Genomic DNA, 20,365 nt, shown 5'->3' with positions numbered 1-20,365 from the left:
AACGACTTAACTGGTTAAATAAAGGCAAATAAATAAAATGTGTTATTTTCATCAAACACACACACACACACACACACACACACACACACACACACACACACACACACACACACACACACACACACACACACAGTCTTGTACAGCTAACCTTGTAGGGACACACAATTCAGTCCCATTCAAAATCTTATTTTCCCTAACCCCTAAGCCGTACTCTTACCCTTACCCTAACTGTAACTGTAACCCTAACCTTAACCCAAAAACCTAACCTTAGCTCCTAACCCTAAACCTAACCCTAGCTCCTAACCCTAGCTCCAAACCCTAGCTCCTAACCCTAAACCTAACTCTAGCTCCTAACCCTAGCTCCAAACCCTAGCTCCAAACCCTAGCTCCAAACCCTAGCTCCTAAACCTAACCCTAAACCTAACCCTAAACCTAACCCTAGCTCCTAAACCTAACCCTAAACCTAACCCTAAACCTAACCCTAGCTCCTAACCCTAGCTCCTAACCCTAAACCTAACCCTAGCTCCTAACCCTAGCTCCTAACCCTAGCTCCTAACCCTAACCCTTAACGTAATTCTAACCATAACACTCATTCTAACCTTAAACTTAAACCCCGTAGAAATAGCATTTGACCTCGTAGGGCCGAACAAAATGTCCCCATTTGGTCAAATTTTTGTTTGTTTATTATTCTTGTGGGGACAACTGGTCCTCACAAGACTAGTTAAACACACACACACACACACACACACACACAGACACACACACAGACACACACACAGACACACAGACACACAGACACACACACACACACACACACACACACACACACACACACACACACACACACACACACACACACACACACACACACACACACACACACACGTCTTTGTTTCTCTATCTTTCTGTCTCCACATTCCAGTCTACTTGATGGACCATGACCCCCCCCGTGAACTAATAGCTACTTCTTTGAGGAAAAGTAGCTACTAGCTACCTTAAGATGAATGCACTAACTGTAAGTCACTCTGGATAAGAGTGTCTGGTAAAATGTGCCGGTAATGTACATTAGCTGGATTGCCAACCACCACAGAACAACCAAAGAAGAATCCAGAAACGAAACTGTCCTGAATGAAGAAATCCAGAACAACAGCAGCAGTTCTCCCTGGATCCCTCATTTGGTGTGGAAAAGAAACTTTCAGTGCTGTTGAATAATATACGTGTTATAAATAGAAAGTCTGAAGAGGATAACAGACGAGCGGATGGTAGGGGAAACTTTCTAAGTGCGGCTGTTGACTTCACTCTTCATTCTAAGTGAAGTAAATATATCTGGTCAAAGGCTATAAAATAGGAGACAAAATGGCTTCTAGATCTTCTCTCTCAGAGGAGGATCTCTCCTGTCCTGTTTGCCGTGACATCTTCACTGTAGTAGTGGAACAGCATAGTTAGAGTTGATACCACCTCTGTCTTTAACAGTGGAACAGTAAACTGATACTGCAGTACAGTTGGAGCTAATATCACACGTATAATTTGTAGAAGGATTATGATCATAAATTTGACCTATTGTAAATATATCTATTTCTCATCATAACAAGATCACATAGGTTACAATACAAAAGCACTCATTTTATACCATTTCCTGTTTTTCCCATCTTACTGAAGCTTAATAAACATTGATTTTGAAGAAGAAAAACATAATTGTACTCCTGTCATTCCAGAGGTTTGTACCTACCTGAGAGAAGTAAAAAGTACTTTACAAATAAAGTGTATTATGGTCATAATCATTACTACCTTGGCAGGACTGCCCCTCTCTACAGTCTCGGTGTAGTCAGTGAAGTGGCTCTGGACCAGGGCGAAGGCCAGACGGTACTTGGAAAGGTAGCCCCACATCCTCTCACTGCCCTGGGTCACCACGCCAGATACCCAGGTGGGCTCTAGGAGGTCCACCTGGAGGTAGGGCTGAAGGTCGCCTGGCAGGGGGCTCCATCCAGGCTCCATGATCAGACTGACATGAGACAAATGAATGAGAAAATAGGTAAATATGTAATTAAGAAGTCAATAACCTCCATGATCAGACTATGAGATGATGAGACCAACATAAGATGTGATAATGAGAATATTTGTCGATAACAAAATATTTGAAGAACAAGAAACTATGTCATTATTGATACATTATCGGTTTTGAGAGCTCACACGTTAGGCACAATGTTGAGGCGCCCGGCATCCGCGGGGTTGTTCTCGCGGTGGGTGGACGAAGTCAGCTGACCATAGCGAATCTTCCCGTCCTCCAATCCCAGTGCAGAGGAACAGATGCCTGCATGCATTCCAATTCACATACTTCAGTACCTCAAGCCACAATCTATCATTTTCATTTCTACTCAAAAATGGATTCCTTTAAATAACAATTTAGCATAAGCTAAATTCAACAATAGCAATATTCTGAACAACTTCATGCATCCATGTCCAACTGACCTCTATACCCAGGGCCACCTGCCTGTGGGGTTTAGAAAAAACAAAAGGTTATTGTAACATGAAAAGCAGAAGACACAACCTCAGAAAACATGAATACACAGGAGTTATCAGGAGTGCCTTGACCTACTGTTGGTGTAGGGGTAGTCTTATGCAGAGTGACAGCGGCCATGCTAGGGGTCCTTAGAGGAGCTGGTGTGGGACTGTTAGGCCTCTGTGCCTGGGTGGTTTTATCGTGAGGGTAGCATCCTATCTCATCCTCTCCATTGGGACAGTGTGGGATTCCGTCACAGCGCAGGGCTGCATCAATACAGCCCCCAGGTGGCGGACAGGAGTACTGACCTCTGGGACAGCCCCGTGGGCTTGTAGGTGTAGGAGAGGGCTGAGTACCTGGAAAAAAGTTCAATGCATGAAACCAATGGATTTGGTTATGCTTCTCAGCATACTGTGCCTTTCTTCATGTACAATGTCTGTCTAACTATCTGATAACTATGATTAATGCATGTCACTACTATCACCATATCACTACTATCACTATGTCACTACTATCGCCATATCACTACTATCACCATTTCACTACTATCCCCATATCACTACTATCACCATATCACTACTATCACCATTTCACTACTATCCCCATATCACTACTATCACCATATCACTACTACCACCATGTCACTACTATCACCATATCACTACTATCACTATGTCACTACTATCACCATATCACTATGTCACTACTATCACCATATCACTACTGTCACTACTATCACCATATCACTACGTCACTACTATCACCATATCACTACTATCACTATGTCACTACTATCACTATGTCACTACTATCACCATATCACTACTATCACCATATCACTACTATCACCATATCACTACTATCACCATGTCACTACTATCACCATATCACTACTATCACCATATCACTAATATCACCATATCACTACTATCACTATGTCACTACTATCACCATATCACTACTATCACCATATCACTACTATCGCCATATCACTACTATGAATCAATGAGAGAGATCATCTAGCCAAGTCATGCTGGGTAAATATAGGAACTGACCACAGCGCAGCTCGTCAGATCCGTCCCCACAGTCATTGACCCCATCACATACAACCCCCTTGGGCCCCGTGGGGACACAGCGCCCGTTACCACACTGGAACTCTCTATCTCTGCAGGGCCGGGCCGAGGTGACCGGGGAGAGAGGAGAGAGAGGAGAGAGAGGAGAGGGGGTGGATAGCCTGCGGGAACCTAGGGAGAGGAGGAGGAGTGTAAAGGGGGACTGTTATTGTTTTTAAACCATTTGTACTTACATTGAATCTAAAGCATTTATTCTTATTGTTTTGCTGCCGTATGGTAGATTTTAATTTGTTTATCAAATATAGAAAATGTAGCAACTTTTCAAACCAATGCATACACACAACTGTAAATACTTTGTCCAACACACACCATTTTCACAGCCCATGAGTTCCAAGCGGAGGTATATGCCATTCTGGAAGTCGTGAGGCAACACACGCACAAACTGAGCCGACACCATCCTGTCCAGCCTGGTGTAGGACACACTCCGGTCGTCACGGTTACCCAAGAACACCTGGGGCATCAACATTGAAGTTGATTGGATTTTTTGTGTGCCTTTATTTAACCAGGAAAGTAATTGAAAAAACATTCTCTTTTACAATAACAACCTAAATTGGATGATGGGAAAGAAAATGGATTGCAGTGAAATTCAACAGCAAATTAGAGTTTTGCTCTGTTCCAATACGTACACTAGCATACTTCCAAAAATGAAGTGGGCATGCTAGAATAGATTTTGGAAAGTAGTTGGTGCTAGGGTTGATGGGTAGTGGGCACCTTGGCTCTGGGGCGGGCATCAGCAATCAGCTGCTGGTAGGTGTACCACTGTCTGCCATCGTTACTGAACTGCAGGTAGAAACTGGACACGTAGGTGTCAAACACACCTCCCCCTTGAGTCAGCACACCTGGTGGACACAGAGAGGGGGAGATAGAGAGGGGGAGATAGAGAGGGGGAGATAGAGAGGGGGAGATAGAGAGGGAGAGATAGAGAGGGAGACATAGAGAGGGGGAGATAGAGAGGGAGAGATAGAGAGGGAGCGATAGAGGGAGAGATAGAGAGGGAGAGATGGAGAGATAGAGAGGGAGTGATAGAGAGAAATAGTGAGGATGTAGAGAAAGAGAAAATAAGCAAAAAGAGTGAGATGTTAGAAGAGAAAACATTGATAGCGTTTTTATATCATGAATTAACTAGCACCCATATAATATTAACGTGTGCATGTACACAGCCACGCATTCTATCCCCCATATACTTTGGCTGCAAGCAATATGACCCCCTGATTTGATTTGTTTTGGTTTGATTTGGTTTAAGTGGTTCATTACCAGTGATGTTGTGGGGTCTTAGCAGGTCCAGCTGGAGATATGGGGCCTGCACAGCTCCACTGTGGCCCTCGGGGGCCCCTGTAGGAAGGTTCCTGTACTGCTCTGTGTCAGGGCTCCAGCCCTGCAGATCCTTATGGGGGTCCCGTGCGTACAGACGCCCTGCCCGTGGAGGGTGACCCCACTGGTGTGAGGAGGCACTGAAGCTGGAGTCAGGGAGAGATTGGACCCCCAGGGGGGACCAGCACTCTTCTATACAAGCAGAAACACAGCATACTTACAAATATATTTGATAAACTACAAATACCACCGATCAACAGATTAAATCTTGCGTTACATTTTGGTAGATCTCCAACATTATTCATCAGTGGTCTTTACATCCGATTATTCATAAATTATTCATAAAGCAGAAGCAATGACAAAAAGCGCAAGGTAAAATGTGGGACAATGCATCTGGTTATTGTTAAATCAATGAGTGTTTTCATTGTATCAGTCCCTATTCAAAGAAATGGTTAAATAGATCAACGATACTGACCTCCAGGTGGAAGGGGGTACGTGGGGACCAGGGGTATACTGCCATCTGTTGGGGTGGAGGGTTGGACACTCACTGACACAGTAGCAGGTTTCGTTGCCACTGAAATGGTGCCATTGTCACCTGACAATAGGGAGAAATTCAGCACTGAAAAATCCCATTCCCACTGACATTCTGTCACCACCTAATATCCTCTGTCTAGGTTAATTGTGTTTGGTTAGCCAGATATAACCCCTACCTCAGGTTTCCATTTCAAATACAGATTTCAACAGCTATCATATCAGCTAACATTTTAGTCAAATATAGATTTTTTTTCCAGCTTGATATCGAGTGTTGGAATCATTGACAAAAGGGGAACATATGGTCAGTAATGTACTAGATACTAGTTACCTTCACAATAACAACACTTGTCACCTTCACCTGGAACCAGACTCTGACCCTGCAAGACAAAAGACATTATTCGATTGTTGCTACGACACAGGGCCATGGACGGAAACTAGTGAGTCGTGTGTCAACAGAACTAGAGACTTTTAATGAGGCGGTTGAGGGAACACACATGCTAGAACATTTATTTTAGATAAGAACCCTCCAGTCACACAGTGGTAGAAAAACACATTTTTAACATGATGTATTCTGGCATGGGCGCACGCAAACACACACACACACGCAGAGTTAGTGTAAACCTCAGTGTTTCTGACCTGGGGGCAGCCAGTGGCAGCATGTTGGCAGTAGGGGGCACACTGCACTGTGAGGTTGGGCAGACAGTGGCACAGCTGGCACTGGCCCGCCTTCCATCGGTCCCCAACTGCATGGGACTGGCCATGGAACTCACACTCCTCACAAGGCTCTGTCTGACAGCTGGGGACAGACACACACACGCACACACGCAGACGCGCAAGCACACACATACACAAACACATACACAAGGCCATTTTACCATCCCTCTGCCAGACTCCAGAGAACAGGATGTTCCATACATTTATGGGTGTAAAGGAATTCCACTCTTTAACCATTTCTAAGTATCACTTTTACTTGTGGTGTTATTGAAGTGGCTGTAAGTTGACAGGAAAGGCAATGTGTTAAACAAACATTCATACGTAATGTAGTGTATTTAGATGTATTTATCATCATGTATAAACACATGATGAACGTGATTGAATGTGCACTGTGTCTTTTACCGGCGAGCTTTCCTGTAGATTCCTCTGCACTTTCTCCCATTGCCATGGTTACTGGGGTTGTTGGGACTGCGGAAGGACCACTGGACACTCTGGACCCCACACGGTCCCAAACACTCCCCCCAAGAGGACCACGTCGACCAACCACAGTGGACTGACACACAAACACACACACACACACACACACACACACACACACACACACACACACACACACACACACACACACACACACACACACACACACACACACACACACACACACACACACACACACACAACGTTACATTGTAGTAATTTAGCAGACTCTCTTATCCAGAGCAATGAGGGTTTCGGCCCAACACAACCGCTAGGCTATCTGCCGCCCACACAGACAGTCAGCGATGTAGCAGTGTAGTACAAACAACACATCTTGTCCAAGTACACTCTGTATTGCTTTCATAAGCCTTTACAGAATATTGAATGGACAGTAAAAAATGTTAACTTGAACTTGAACAGAGGTGAAGCCTGGGTCTTGTTTAAGAGACAGGAAATGAGAAAACATGTAGGGACTAAAAGTGCTTTTAAAATAGGAAGTAGTACCATCTCTCCATGTAAGTACATTACTTTCCATAATACATTTTTTTTATTCTCCCATTTCTTCCAACTGAACACAACCTAACAGGAGGGTGTACTGTGTAGTGTAGACTAACCTGTACATTCTGGGTTCGGCTGGCAGTGTTGAGGTCTGCCTCTCTCACACGTACAGATCTCACAGTCCTTCTTGACATGCTGTCCAGGCCAGTACCGCACCCCGGCCACCTCACACACACACTCCTCCGGCAACACACACTGCTGGGCATGGTTCATCACCCAACCCTCTGGACACCAGCAACCTGCAGGAGAGAAGGAGGGAGAGAGGCAGGAGGAGGAGAGAGAGGGGGAGAGGAGGAGGAGGGAGAGGGGGAAAGAGTAAAGTGAAGAATAGTGAAAGCTAGTGTGTGGCTAAACTCAGTGCTTTATACACACTGTAGGTCAGCAAACTATTCTCCATGTTGGTACGTGTTCTGTTCTCTTGGGATCTGCAGCCATTAAATGTGATATTTGATCAAGAAATTACTACAGAGCACATCCTCCTCTCCTGTACTCTGACCTGAGAAACATGGTGCAGTCGGGTCGCAGACAGAGCCACTGCTGATGTGGGCACAGGACACTGGGCAGGGGGCACAGCTGAGTCTCACCAGGCCACTAGGACATGTGACGTTGGCACAGCCATCTTGAGGGCAAGGCTCTGGAGGAAGGGGGGGGGCAGAGAGAGAGAGAGAGAGAGAATGTAAGAGCAGATGAAAGCTTGACTTTGCAGCTCATTTCAGTTCATGGCACTTCATCAATTATTAGCCCTTCCATATCTTGTCTAATATATTTCAGTCTTAGTGGACTTACTGATTTCTGTGGCCAGGTTTGACTCTCCAGGGAGCTGGGTGCAATCTCTGCCCCCATTCTGGGGTGGGATGCACCCCCTCTGCCTTACCTCCACACCCCCACAATCCTTAGAGCAGTTAGACCACGTCACCCACGGCAACCAGTGCCCATCCACTATTGACAAGAGGCAAGTATGTCATGCAAAGAGGGTTCACATTGTAATAAATAACAAGTGATGATGATTATGATGTCGACAAAGATAACAAATCTAATGATGAAGATTCCAATGACAATGATGATGATGAAGATGTTACTCACTACTGTAAGTCGCTCTGGATAAGAGCGTCTGCAAAAAATGACTAAAATGTCAATGTAAAATGTAATGATGATTGCGATGATGATGATGTTGATGCTGATTGTGAAGACAAAAGTGATGATGATGAAGATACTACTGCCGCTGATTAATATCATGACGATAACAGCAACCACCATATGGCTCATCTCTCCCATCTCTCACCAGGACATGACGTGCTGAAACACTGCTGTCTCTGGGTGTCGTCCCCTCTGCACTGACCCAGGGCGTCCCCCAGGGGGCAGAGTCTCTGCCTGCTCATGGAGCCTGTCCCACAGGAGAGGCTACAGGGACTCCAGGGGCCCCAAGGGGCCCAGCTCCTACAGCCCTGCTCATCAGAGGGCCCCCCTAAGGGCCCTAGCAGGGAGTCAGCACAGTCTGCCATGCCATTACACACCTAGAACACACACAAAGAACCAAAACAACACCTAGATCACTCCACTTAAAGGTCCAGTGCAGTCAAAATGCTGTTTTTTCCTGTGTTTTATATCATATATCACATTTTATATCATAGAGCTGATGAATCTAACACTGTAAAAGCTAAAAAAAAAATGTATCAGTGTTATTTCCTGATAGTTACTGGTTGAAAATATAATCTACACATGATCTTCTAATCAGCAGGGTTGCATGGGCGTGAGTTTTGGCTTTCCATGATGACATCACCATGCGGTAAATTGGTTAATAGACCAATAAACAAAGAGAGTTCCAAACCACTCTGCCAATCACAGCTAGTTTTCAGTTTTCCCCTCCCCACTCAGACAACCTCCAGACAGTTTTCGAAAATTGGTGTTTGAGAAATATTTTTTTGCTAAAAGATTTCTAATAGATTTCTCATTTTAATGGAAATCTTTTAGAGTAAGGTGCTTAGCTGTTACCCAGAAATTATTTGATATAAAAATGACTGAATTGGGCCTTTAACATTCAGGGCAGCACTTTATTTGTAAAAAAATACAAGGGTTATATTCATCAGGCACCAAACAGAAGAAAAAGGACTGAAACTGAAATGTTTTCTGTTGTAAAATGTTTTTACTTTTGAATGTCCTAATGAACAGGACCCAGGTATATACAAATGAATGACATGGTAAGATATTATACTGTGCTGCGTATTTTTGGCCTGAAGCATTTGTTTTGTTCAGAAAGCACTAAATAAAATGTTTGGTTAGGGGAATCTTACTGCTTTGAAGGAGACACACGATCCGTCCAGGCAGGTGAACTCAGGACAGATGTGACTGTTGTTCTTATCGCCAGGGAGTGCAGGGGATGGGCTGGTCTTATCTAGTTACAGGACAATACAACCACAGACTATGGACTCAATTCAATCAAAACGACATTGAAAAGTCATTGAAATTGACCATCTGAAATGAGGTTTGCAGAGCTCCATGTCTCTAAGTGATGGTTTGTGCATCGCGTTAGATTCTCTTTTCCTCTCACAACTCACCACACACCAGCTCATCCTCTCCGTGTGGACAGTCGGCCACACCGTTGCACACTTGAGTCGCGTTCACACACGTGCGGTTGTCACATGGAAAGCTCCCAGGGCAAGGTGGGATCCTTGTAGAGCCTAAAAAAAAACAGATGGTGCTCTTTTTATAAACATCTGTTAAAATTCATTTATGGGATGCATGTACTCGTCTTGGTGTGTATATATTTGCTGTACATATATGTTGCATATATTAGTGTTAATATGCATGTATTATACAGTATGGTTCCTATCCAGTAGGTGTCAGCACAATATACAGTACCTTTCAAAAGTTTGGACACACCTATTCATTCATTTATGCTAAGAGTGTGCAAAGCTGTCATCAAGGCAAAGGGTGGCTAAATTTAAAATATATTTTGATTTGTTTAAAACCTGTTGGGGCTAGGGGGCAGTATTTGCACGGCCGGATAAAAAACGTACCCGATTTAATCTGGTTACTACTCCTGCCCAGTAACTAGAATATGCATATAATTGTTTGATTTATATAGAAAACACCCTAAAGTTTCTAAAACTGTTTGAATGGTGTCTGTGAGTATAACAGAACTCATTTGGCAGGCCAAAACCTGAGAAGATTCCAAACAGGAAGCGCTCTCTCTGACCATTTCATGGCCTTCTTGATCATCTCTAACCAAAACAGGGGATCTCTGGCATGACGTGACATTTTCTAATGCTCCCATAGGCTCTCAGAAGGCGCCAGAAAGCTGAATGGTGGCTTTGCAGGCCCTGGCTGAAAAACATTAGCGCGTTTTTTAAGTGGTCGATCTGAGAACAATGAGACTGGAGGCGCGTGCCCGAGCCGACACCATGTTTACTTTCTCTCTCTTTGAACGAAAACAACCACTCCCGGTCGGAATATTATCGCTTTTTTACGAGAAAAATAGCATAAAAATTGATTTTAAACAGCGGTTGACATGCTTCGAAGTACGGTAATGGAATATTTCGAAATTTCTTGTCCAGAAACGCGTCGGGCGCGTCACCCTTCTTTACCCATCGGATAGTGTCTTGAACGCACAAACAAAACGCCGCTATTTGGATATAACTATGGATTATTTTGAACCAAACCAACATTTGTTATTGAAGTAGAAGTCCTGGGAGTGCATTCTGACGAAGACAGCAAAGGTAATCAAACTTTTCTAATAGTAAATCGGAGTTTGGTGAGTGCCACACTTGGTGGGTGTCAAAATAGCTAGCCTGTGATGGCCGGGCTATCTTCTCAGAATATTGCAAAATGTGCTTTCACCGAAAAGCTATTTTAAAATCGGACATAGCGAGTGCATAAAGGAGTTCTGTATCTCTAATTCTTAAAATAATTGTTTTGTTTTTTGTGAACGTTTATCGTGAGTAATTTAGTAAATTCACCGGAAGTGTTCGGTGGGAATGCTAGTCACATGCTAGTCACATGCTAATGTAAAAAGCTGGTTTTTGATATAAATATGAACTTGATTGAACAAAACATGCATGTATTGTATAACATAATGTCCTAGGATTGTCATCTGATGAAGATCATCAAAGGTTAGTGCTGCATTTAGCTGTCTTCTGGGTTTTTGTGACATTATATGCTAGCTTGAAAAATGGGTGTCTGATTATTTCTGGCTGGGTACTCTGCTGACATAATCTAATGTTTTGCTTTCGTTGTAAAGCCTTTTTGAAATCGGACAGTGTGGTTAGATTAACGAGAGTCTTGTCTTTAAAATGGTGTAAAATAGTCATATGTTTGAGAAATTGAAGTAATAGCATTTCTAAGGTATTTAAATATCGCACCACAGGATTACACTGGCTGTTGAGTAGGTGGGACGCAAGCGTCCCACCTAGCCCATAGAGGTTAACACTTTTTTGGTTACTACATGGTTCCATATGTGTTATTTCATAGTTTTGATGTCTTCACTATTATTCTACAATGTAGAAAATAGTAAATTAAGAAAAACCCTTGACTGGTTCTGTATGTTTCATGTATTTTCCATCAGGTGCATTACTAACCGCAGTTGTCCACGCTCTCGTCGGAGGCGTCCCTACAGTGAGGTATCCCATCACATAGCTGCTGGTAGTCCACACACTGGTCACCACTGCGACATGGCACCTGGCCGGGGCCACACGCCCGGGGACAGCCCTGCTCGTCACTCCCGTCCAAACAGTCCGTCTCCCCGTCACAGTGCCACGTCCGGGGCACACACTGCCCATTGGTACAGGCAAACTCATAAGGCTGGCAGGCTGGGGTAAGAGAGAGGGGGGGGGGGGTCAGTTTGGCCCTTACCCACAAGGCACCTTGCTAGGGAGGTCTTATAGATCTGAGAGGTTAAGATGGTTGTATGAAGTATATTTGTATGAAGCAATATGGTTGTGTGAATCAATATGAAGTATATTTCACCCAGCAATCCAGATGAGAAATAAGTCCATACTGCAGAGACCTATCCAATACTTTCAGCAGTGCCTTGTGGTAGGAGTTATGGTGTTGGTTGGAGTTGGAATTGTGTGGCAAACACTGTTGAGTAACTCTTGGGCAGAGTGCCAGCCTTCCCTCTTGACATTCTCAACAGTATTGTTGCTCTTACCAGAAGTGGGTGAAGTCGGGTTGATGGGTGTTGCTATGGTAACTGGGGCCATGGTGACTGGTTGACAGTTGTTCTGGTCCTCGTCCTCTCCGCCCTGGCAGTCTGTCACCCCGTCACATAGCTTGGTGGGTGTCACACAGGTGCCATCAGCACACAGGAACTGACCAGGGGCACAGGTCACTGTCACAGAAACAAAGGTTTAGCCACCACGCAGGGGGAGTTTGGACATGCAAAAAACACATGAAATAGGAAAAATATAAGCACCCACCAGTTATTGTGATTTTATTGCATACACACAGGTACATGCATGCACTCACACAGACCCGCACGCCTGTCAGATGGTGTTTCCAGAGGCCTCAGAGCTCTCAATGTTGTTTGAAAATGTGTAATATCTAGGAATGTGTCATTCGTAATGTATCAGTCAATATCAACCTGTTTTTAAGGAATTACACATTACAGTCAAATGTATCATGTCAATATGTCTATTGGTTTCAAGTGATAGTGAGGACTGATTGTAAAGATTCATGTACCTTCGGTTGAACAGACGGCTTCATCGGTGCCAGAGGGACAGTCTTTGTGGCCGTCACACACCCTGTCTGCGGGGACACACTGGTCCCCAGGGCACTGGATCTCTCCCGGGGCGCACACACACCCCCTCTCATCACTCAGATCCCCACAGTCATCATGGCCATCGCAGCGGTGGAGGTAGAGCACACAGAGGCCCCCTGAACACAGGAACTCCCCCTGGCCACACACCACCCCGCACTCTGACCACACACAAAAACAGTTGAACTTGAACTTGAGGGGGAAAGACAATAATAGACTCATGCATGTAAAGTACAAAATCTAAGGAACGTATACATCAAGAGAAATGGTTATAGACACGAACATACAGTGCATTCGGAAAGTATTCAGACCCATTCCCATTTTCCACATTTTGTTACGTTACAGCCTTATTCTAAAATCGCTAAAAAAATACTAACTCCTCTGCCTCCCGAGTGCGCAGGTGCATCGCAGTGCTTGAGGCGCCACTACAGACCCAGGTTTGATCCAAGGCTGTGTCGCAGCCGGCCGCAACCGGGAGACCCATTTGACAGCGCACAATTGGCCCAGCATAGTCCGGATTAGGGGAGGGTTTGGCTGGCTGGGATGTCCTTGTCCCATCACGCTCTAGCGACTCCTTGTGGCGCATACACACAAACTTCGGTCGCCAGCTGTACGGTGTTTCCTCCGACACATTGGTGCGGCTGGCATCCGGGTTAAGTGAGCAGTATGTCAAGAAGCAGCATGGCTTGGCAGGGTCATGTTTCGGAGGACACATGGTTCTCGACCTTCGCCTCTTAAGTCCGTACGGTAGTTGCAGCGATGAGACAAGACTGTAACCACCAATTGGATATCACGAAATTGGGGAGAAAAAGGGGTAAAAAGTACAAAAAAATACAATTACAATAATAATCTCATCTATCTACACACAATACCCTGATCCTGAAGATCCTGAGTGGCGCAGAGGTCTAAGTCACTGCATCGCAGTGCTAGAGGCATCGCTACAGACCAGGGTTCGATCCCGGGCTGTGTCACAACCAGCCATGATCGGGAGTCCCATATGTAAATAAGAATTTGTTCTTAATTAACTTGCCTAGTTAAATAAAGGTAAAACATTTTTTTATCATAATAATGACAAAGTGAAAACATTTTTTTTTAAATGTCTAGAATTTAGAAAAACAAAAAAGCTGAAATACCTTATTTACATAACTATTCAGACCCTTTGCCATGAGACTTAAAATGTAGCTCAGGTGCATCCTGTTTCCATTGATCATCTTTGAGATGTTTTTACAACTTAATTGGAGTCCACCTGTGGTACATTCAGTTGATTGGTGTCACGACTTCTGCCGAAGTCGATGCCCCTCCTTGCTCGGGTGGTGCTCTGCGGTCGACGTCACCGGCCTTCTAGCCATCATTGATCAGTTTCTCATTTTCCATTGGTCTTGTCTTGTTTTCCTACACACCTGTTTCCAATCCCATTAATTACATGCTGTGTATTTAACCCTCTGTTTCCCCTCATGTCCTTGTCAGAGATTGTTTTTGTGATGTTATGTTACATGTGTTTTGTATCGGTGTGCGACGGGTATATGTTACCCATGTTATTTTGTACTTTGGTTGTGGAGTTTTTTTTTAAAATTAAATACTCCAGATTAACCAATTTGGTTTCTCCTGCGCCTGACTTCCCTGCCACCTACATACACAAATATGACAATTGGACATGATTTGGAAAGGCACGCACATTTAAGGTTCACAGTTGACAGTGCATGTCAGAGCAAAAACCAAGCCATGGGCTTAAAGGAATTGTTCGTAGAGCTCCAAGACAGGATTGTGTTGAGGCACAGACCTGGGGAAGGGTAGCCAAAACAGCATTGAAGGTCCCCAAGAACACAGTGGCCTTCATCATTTTTAAATGGAAGAATTTTGGAACCACCAAGACACTTCCTAGAGAAGGCCACTCGGCCAAAATGAGCAATTGGGGGAAAAGGGCCTTGGTCAGGGAGGTGACCAAGAATCCAATGGTCACTCTGACAGTGCTAAAGAGTTCGTATGTGGAGATGGGAGAACCTTCCAGAAGGACAAACATCTCTGTAGCACTACCGCAATCAGGCCTTTATTGGTAGAGTGGCCAGATGCAAGCCACTCCTTAGTAAAAGGCACATGACAGCCCGCTTGGAGTTTTTCAAAAAGCACTGAAAGAACTCTCAGACGATGAGAACCAAGGTTTCTCATCAATGAAACCTAGGTTGAACTCTTCAGCCTGAATGCCAAGCATTACATCTAGAGGAAACCTGGCACCATCCCTACGCTGAAGCATGGGGGTGGCAGCATCATGCTGTGGGAATGTTTTTCAGCGGCAGGAACTGGGAGACTAGTCAGGATCGAGGGAAAGATGAACGGAGCAAAGTGAAAACTTGCTCCAGAGCGCTCAAGACCTCAGACTGGGGTGAAAGTTCACCTTCCAACGACCCTAAGCACACAGCCAAGACGCAGGAGTGGCTTCGGGACAAGTCTCTGAATGTCCTTGAGTGGCCTGAAAATAGCTGTGCAGCGACGCTCCCCATTCAACCTGACAGAACATGAGGATCTGCAGAGAAGAATGGGAGAAACTCCCCCAAATACAAGTGTGCCAAGCTTGTAGCATCATACCTAAGAAGACCCGAGGCTGTGATCGCTACCGAAGGAGCTTCAACAAAATACTGAGTAAAGGGTCTGAATACTTATTTCCCCATAAAAAAATTAAGAAATTAAAACAGTTTTTTCTTTGTCATTATGATGTATTGGGTGAAGATTGATGATGAAAAAAAAAACAATTTAATCCATTTTAGAATAAGGCTGTAACGTAACAAAATGTAGAAAAAGTCAAGGGGTCTCAATACTTTCTGAATGCACTGTACATACCTAGGCTTTTTAATACTAATATGAAATTAGACAATAATAGACACCTACACACATCGAGTACAAAAAACACACTTATGGACACTAGACAGACATACACTTCCAATCCCTCCCACCTTGCTCATCAGACCCGTCAGCGAACCCACAGTCCAGGCGTCCGTCACACACGCGGCTGGCGGGCAGGCAGCGCCCGCTGGCACACTGGAACTCCCCCGGCGGGCACAGGGGCACAGGGGTGGCAGGCCCACAGAACTCCTCGTCTGATTGGTCGGCGCAGTCCGGGTGCCCGTCACAGCGCAGCGCCAGGTCCACACAGGGCCCGCTGGCACAGCGGTACTGCCCCGGGGCACAGGTGGACGGGCACAGCTCGTCAGAGCCGTCACCGCAGTCGTCCTCGTTGTCACACACCCATAGGGAGGGGACGCAGCGCCCCCCTGTGCACAGGAACTCTGACTCCTGACAGGGGGAGGGAGGTGGGCACGGGGAGCCCTCACATTGCCATAAGCCCTCAGTACATGAGCTGGAAGATATACAGAATACATCAAACCCATAAAAAACATCTTCCAGGTACACATAAACACACAGGGCAAATCCTAACAGGACTTACTATCGAAGTTAGTATCCTTTCTATTCATTCACCCAGCCACAGTTCCTACCACAAAACCTATTCACACAACTAATAGAATGTTCCTCTCAGGTGTGTAAAATGACAAAATCAGTCTCGCTGAACTGAGAGCCATGTGTGAGTAAGTATCAGTCTCGACACGCCAAATGAAAAGCCCACATGTCAAATTGGCCTCACACGTCACGGGTGATGGTTTAAGAGTTGAGCCGATAGGCGAGGGGACAGACTGACCAGTTCTGGCAGTGCTGGGTGATGCTGGCCCCGGGTGGGAAAACAGAGGCTGCCCACTCACACGGACAGAGTGAGGGCGCCACGCAGCCTTCACCTGTAGGGGGAGACAGAGTCAGGGCAAGGATATGATAAAACAGGGAGAGTTTCTGGGGTGTGCCGGGATTTGTTCCAGCCCAGCACTAACACATCGCATCTAATCAACACCCCGAATGGAAGTCCATGATAAGTTGAACCAGGTGTCTTAATGTTGGGGCAGAATAAAAGCCTGCACATCCCCAGGTGCTCTCCAGGACCGGTGTGAATGATGACAGACGGGAAGAAACTCTAAACTAGATTGAGATGTAGCCCTTGTTGTCTTACTGTGGCGGAGAGTGCCCGCGGGGCAGAAGCAGCCTTCCACACAGGAGAAGGCTCCACACTGGGAGTCAGGGCTCTGGGCTTCACTGGGACAGGTGGGAGAACAAGCCGGCCCACAGGCCTCATAAACCAGACCATTCTCACACTGCAGGGCTACACAGAGGAGGAGGAGGGTGGAGAGAGGGCGGGAGGAATGGAAAGAGTTCATCTGCATTTTGTCACGCAGGGTGTAAACATGTGTAAAAAGGTCTATCCAATTCAAATGAATGTTGCTCAATCAGTGTCAATGTCCAATCCGTGTGTGTGTGTGTATGTGAATGTGAATGTGTATGTGTATGTGTGTGTGTGTGTTTGTGTTTGTGTTTGTGTGTATGTATGTGTGTATGTGTATGTGTATGTGTGTGTGTGTGTGTGTGTGTGTGTGTGTGTGTGTGTGTGTGTGTGTGTGTGTGTGTGTGTGTGTGTGTGTGTGTGTGTGTGTGTGTGTGTGTGTGTGTGTGTGAAGAAGAGAAGCTGTACACACGGCAGAGTTCCTGGGACCGCCAGGGGATGTAGACACCACGCCGGTTACACTCCTCAGCGTAGGCAGCGATGGCTGTACACAGACACTCACAGTCCCCCCCAGAGTCACATCTAACACACACAGAGAACAGGGATTAACACACTGTGCTTCATAAAGAGTCATTAGTAGATCAAACACCTGTATTGGAATAGGATACTGGTGTTATAAACTTGACCAAAATATGTAATAACCTCTCTTACCTCTATTTAACCTGTTCTGCTATAAATTTTGTTTTAGGACTTCTGACCCATTTGGACTGATGCATTGTTAGATTTGTGGAAGCTATGCAATCCTTAATAGCACCTCCCCAGTCTGTGATTTAAAGGTTAGCCACTCACCCACAAGCATCAAAGACACACCAGTCATAGTACTGCTGGTAGGGCACCTCAGGGTGGCACAGAGAAAACAGGTCCTGGGTGATGACAGCACACCTCTTCCTCCCCCACGTCACCCTGTGAGGGTTGATCTACAACAGGGGACAAAGGTTAAGGTGTGTGTGTGTGTGTGTGTGTGTGTGTGTGTGTGTGTGTGTGTGTGTGTGTGTGTGTGTGTGTGCGTGCGTGCGTGCGTGCGTGCGTGCGTGCGTGCCACTCACAGTGCATGGGTCTCGAAGGTCCTGGTCTTGAACATCCGGGCAGGAGGGGCTGACCTTCCAGGAGTTGCCAAACAGCTCGGCTGTAGACTCCACGCTACCCTGACGCGTGGTGAAATCATTCTCTGTGTCCCCGTCAAAGTTCCCACACAGACCCCCCACTCGCCCTCTCAGGTGAGCCGCGAGACGCACGTATACACGCATACCTAGAAGAGTGGAGAAGAATGATCAGGACTTCAGACTATGTTTACTTTGTCAATAATCACAGTCAATGGTCACCGTCAATGGTCACAGTCAATGGTCACAGTCAATGGTCACAGTCAATGGTCACAGTCAATGGTCACCATCAATGGTCACAGTCAATGGTCACAGTCAATGGTCACAGTTAATGGTCACAGTCAATGGTCACCGTCAATGGTCACCGTCAATGGTCACAGTCAATGGTCACCGTCAATGGTCACAGTCAATGGTCACAGTCAATGGTCACAGTCAATGGTCACAGTCAATGGTCACCGTCAATGGTCACAGTCAATGGTCACAGTCAATCAAATCAAATGTTATTTGTCACATGAGCCGAATACAACAGGTGTAGACCTTACAGTGAAATGCATCCTTACAAGACCTAAACCAACAACGCAGTTTTAAGAAACATAAGATAAGATAGATAAGCAGACAAGTAAATATAAGTAGATAAGTAAATAGATAAGTAAAATAACTGTAGAGAGGCTATACAGGGTCAATGTGCGGGGGCACTGGTTAGTCGAGGTAATTGAGATAATATGTACATGTAGGTGGAGTTAAAATGACTATGCATAGATAATAAACAGAGAGTAGCAGGGGGGGGGGGCAATGCAAATAGTCTGGGTAGCCATTTGATTAGCTCTTCAGGAGTCTTTTGGCTTGGGGGTAGAACCTGTTAAGAAGCCTTTTGGTCCTAGACTTGGCACTCCGGTACCGCTTCCCTTGCGGTAGCAGAGAGAACAGTCTATGACTAGGGTGGCTGGAGTCTTTGACAATTTGTAGGGCCTTCCTCTGACACCACCTGGTATAGAGGTCCTGGGTGGCAGGAAGCTTGGCCCCAGCGATGTACTGGGTCATACGCACTACTCTCTGTAGTGCCTTGTGGTCGGATACTGAGCAGTTGCCATACCAGGCAGTGATGCAACCAGTCAGGATGCTCTCAATGATGCAGCTGTATAACTTTTTGAGGATCCGAGGACCCATGACAAATCTTTTCAGTCTCCTGAGGGGGAATAGGCTTTGTCATGCCCTCTTTCTTTTCACCTTTATTTAACAAGGTAAGCTAGTTGAGAACAAGTTCTCATTTACAACTGCGACCTGGCCAAGATAAAGCTAAGCAGTGCGACAGAAACAACAACACAGAGTTACACATGGAATAAACAAGCGTACAGTCAATAACACAATAGAAAAAAATAAAGCCTATATACAGTGTGTGCAAATGGCACGAGGAGGTAGGCAATAAATAGGCCATAGTAGCAAAGTAATTACAATTTAGCAGATTAACACTGGAGTGATAGATGAGCAGATGATGATGAGCAGATGATGGTGTGTAAGTAGTGATACTGGTGTGCAAAAGAGCAGCAAAGTAAATAAAAACAATATGGGGATGAGGTAGGTAGATTGGGTGGGCTATTTACAGATGGACTATGTACAGCTGTAGCGATCGGTTAGCTGCTCAGATAGCCGATGTTGAAAGTTAGTGAGGGAAAAGTAAGTCTCCAGCTTCAGATTTTTGCAATTTGTTCCAGTCACTGTCAGCAGAGAACTGGAAGGAAAGGCAGCCGAAGGAAAGGCGGCCAAAGCAGGTGTTGGCTTTGGGGGATGACCAGTGAGATATACCTGCTGGAGCGCGTGCTACGGGTGGGTGTTGTTATCGTGACCAGTGAGCTGAGATAAGGCGGAGCTTTACCTAGCATAGACTTATAGATGACCTGGAGCCAGTGGGTCTGGCGGTGAATATGTAGCGAGGGCCAGCCGACTAGAGCATACAGGTCACAGTGGTGGGTGGTATAAGGCGCTTTGGTAACAAAACAGATGGCACTGTGATAGACTGCATCCAGTTTGCTGAGTAGAGTATTGGAAGCTATTTTGTAGATGACATCGCCGAAGTCGAGGATTGGTAGGATAGTCAATTTTACTAGGGTAAGTTTGGCAGCGTGAGTGAAG

The 20,365-nt window shown here is 45.4% G+C and overlaps 1 protein-coding gene across 1 annotated transcript in view; it reads right to left on the bottom strand.

The window, feature by feature from the left end:
- sspo (SCO-spondin) overlaps positions 1-20,365 on the bottom strand; it is a 77,972-nt gene that overhangs the window by 44,845 nt on the left and 12,762 nt on the right. The window contains 27 exon segments of the mRNA XM_014181106.2: positions 1,789-2,002; positions 2,191-2,311; positions 2,470-2,491; positions 2,597-2,856; positions 3,556-3,744; positions 3,943-4,084; positions 4,345-4,472; positions 4,888-5,136; positions 5,420-5,539; positions 5,807-5,855; positions 6,115-6,274; positions 6,595-6,745; positions 7,284-7,466; positions 7,724-7,861; positions 8,014-8,166; positions 8,510-8,741; positions 9,519-9,619; positions 9,783-9,905; positions 11,802-12,032; positions 12,374-12,553; positions 12,904-13,140; positions 15,928-16,331; positions 16,668-16,761; positions 17,028-17,177; positions 17,548-17,657; positions 17,925-18,052; positions 18,182-18,384. Of these exon segments, the coding sequence (XP_014036581.2) occupies positions 1,789-2,002; positions 2,191-2,311; positions 2,470-2,491; positions 2,597-2,856; positions 3,556-3,744; positions 3,943-4,084; positions 4,345-4,472; positions 4,888-5,136; positions 5,420-5,539; positions 5,807-5,855; positions 6,115-6,274; positions 6,595-6,745; positions 7,284-7,466; positions 7,724-7,861; positions 8,014-8,166; positions 8,510-8,741; positions 9,519-9,619; positions 9,783-9,905; positions 11,802-12,032; positions 12,374-12,553; positions 12,904-13,140; positions 15,928-16,331; positions 16,668-16,761; positions 17,028-17,177; positions 17,548-17,657; positions 17,925-18,052; positions 18,182-18,384 (4,472 nt within the window).

Source organism: Salmo salar, chromosome ssa29 (assembly GCF_905237065.1).
Source record: "Salmo salar chromosome ssa29, Ssal_v3.1, whole genome shotgun sequence".
NCBI classification, from domain to species: domain Eukaryota; kingdom Metazoa; phylum Chordata; class Actinopteri; order Salmoniformes; family Salmonidae; genus Salmo; species Salmo salar.
The sequence above is the reverse complement of the archived record's forward strand: the minus strand, read 5'-3'. Positions and strand labels throughout refer to the sequence as shown.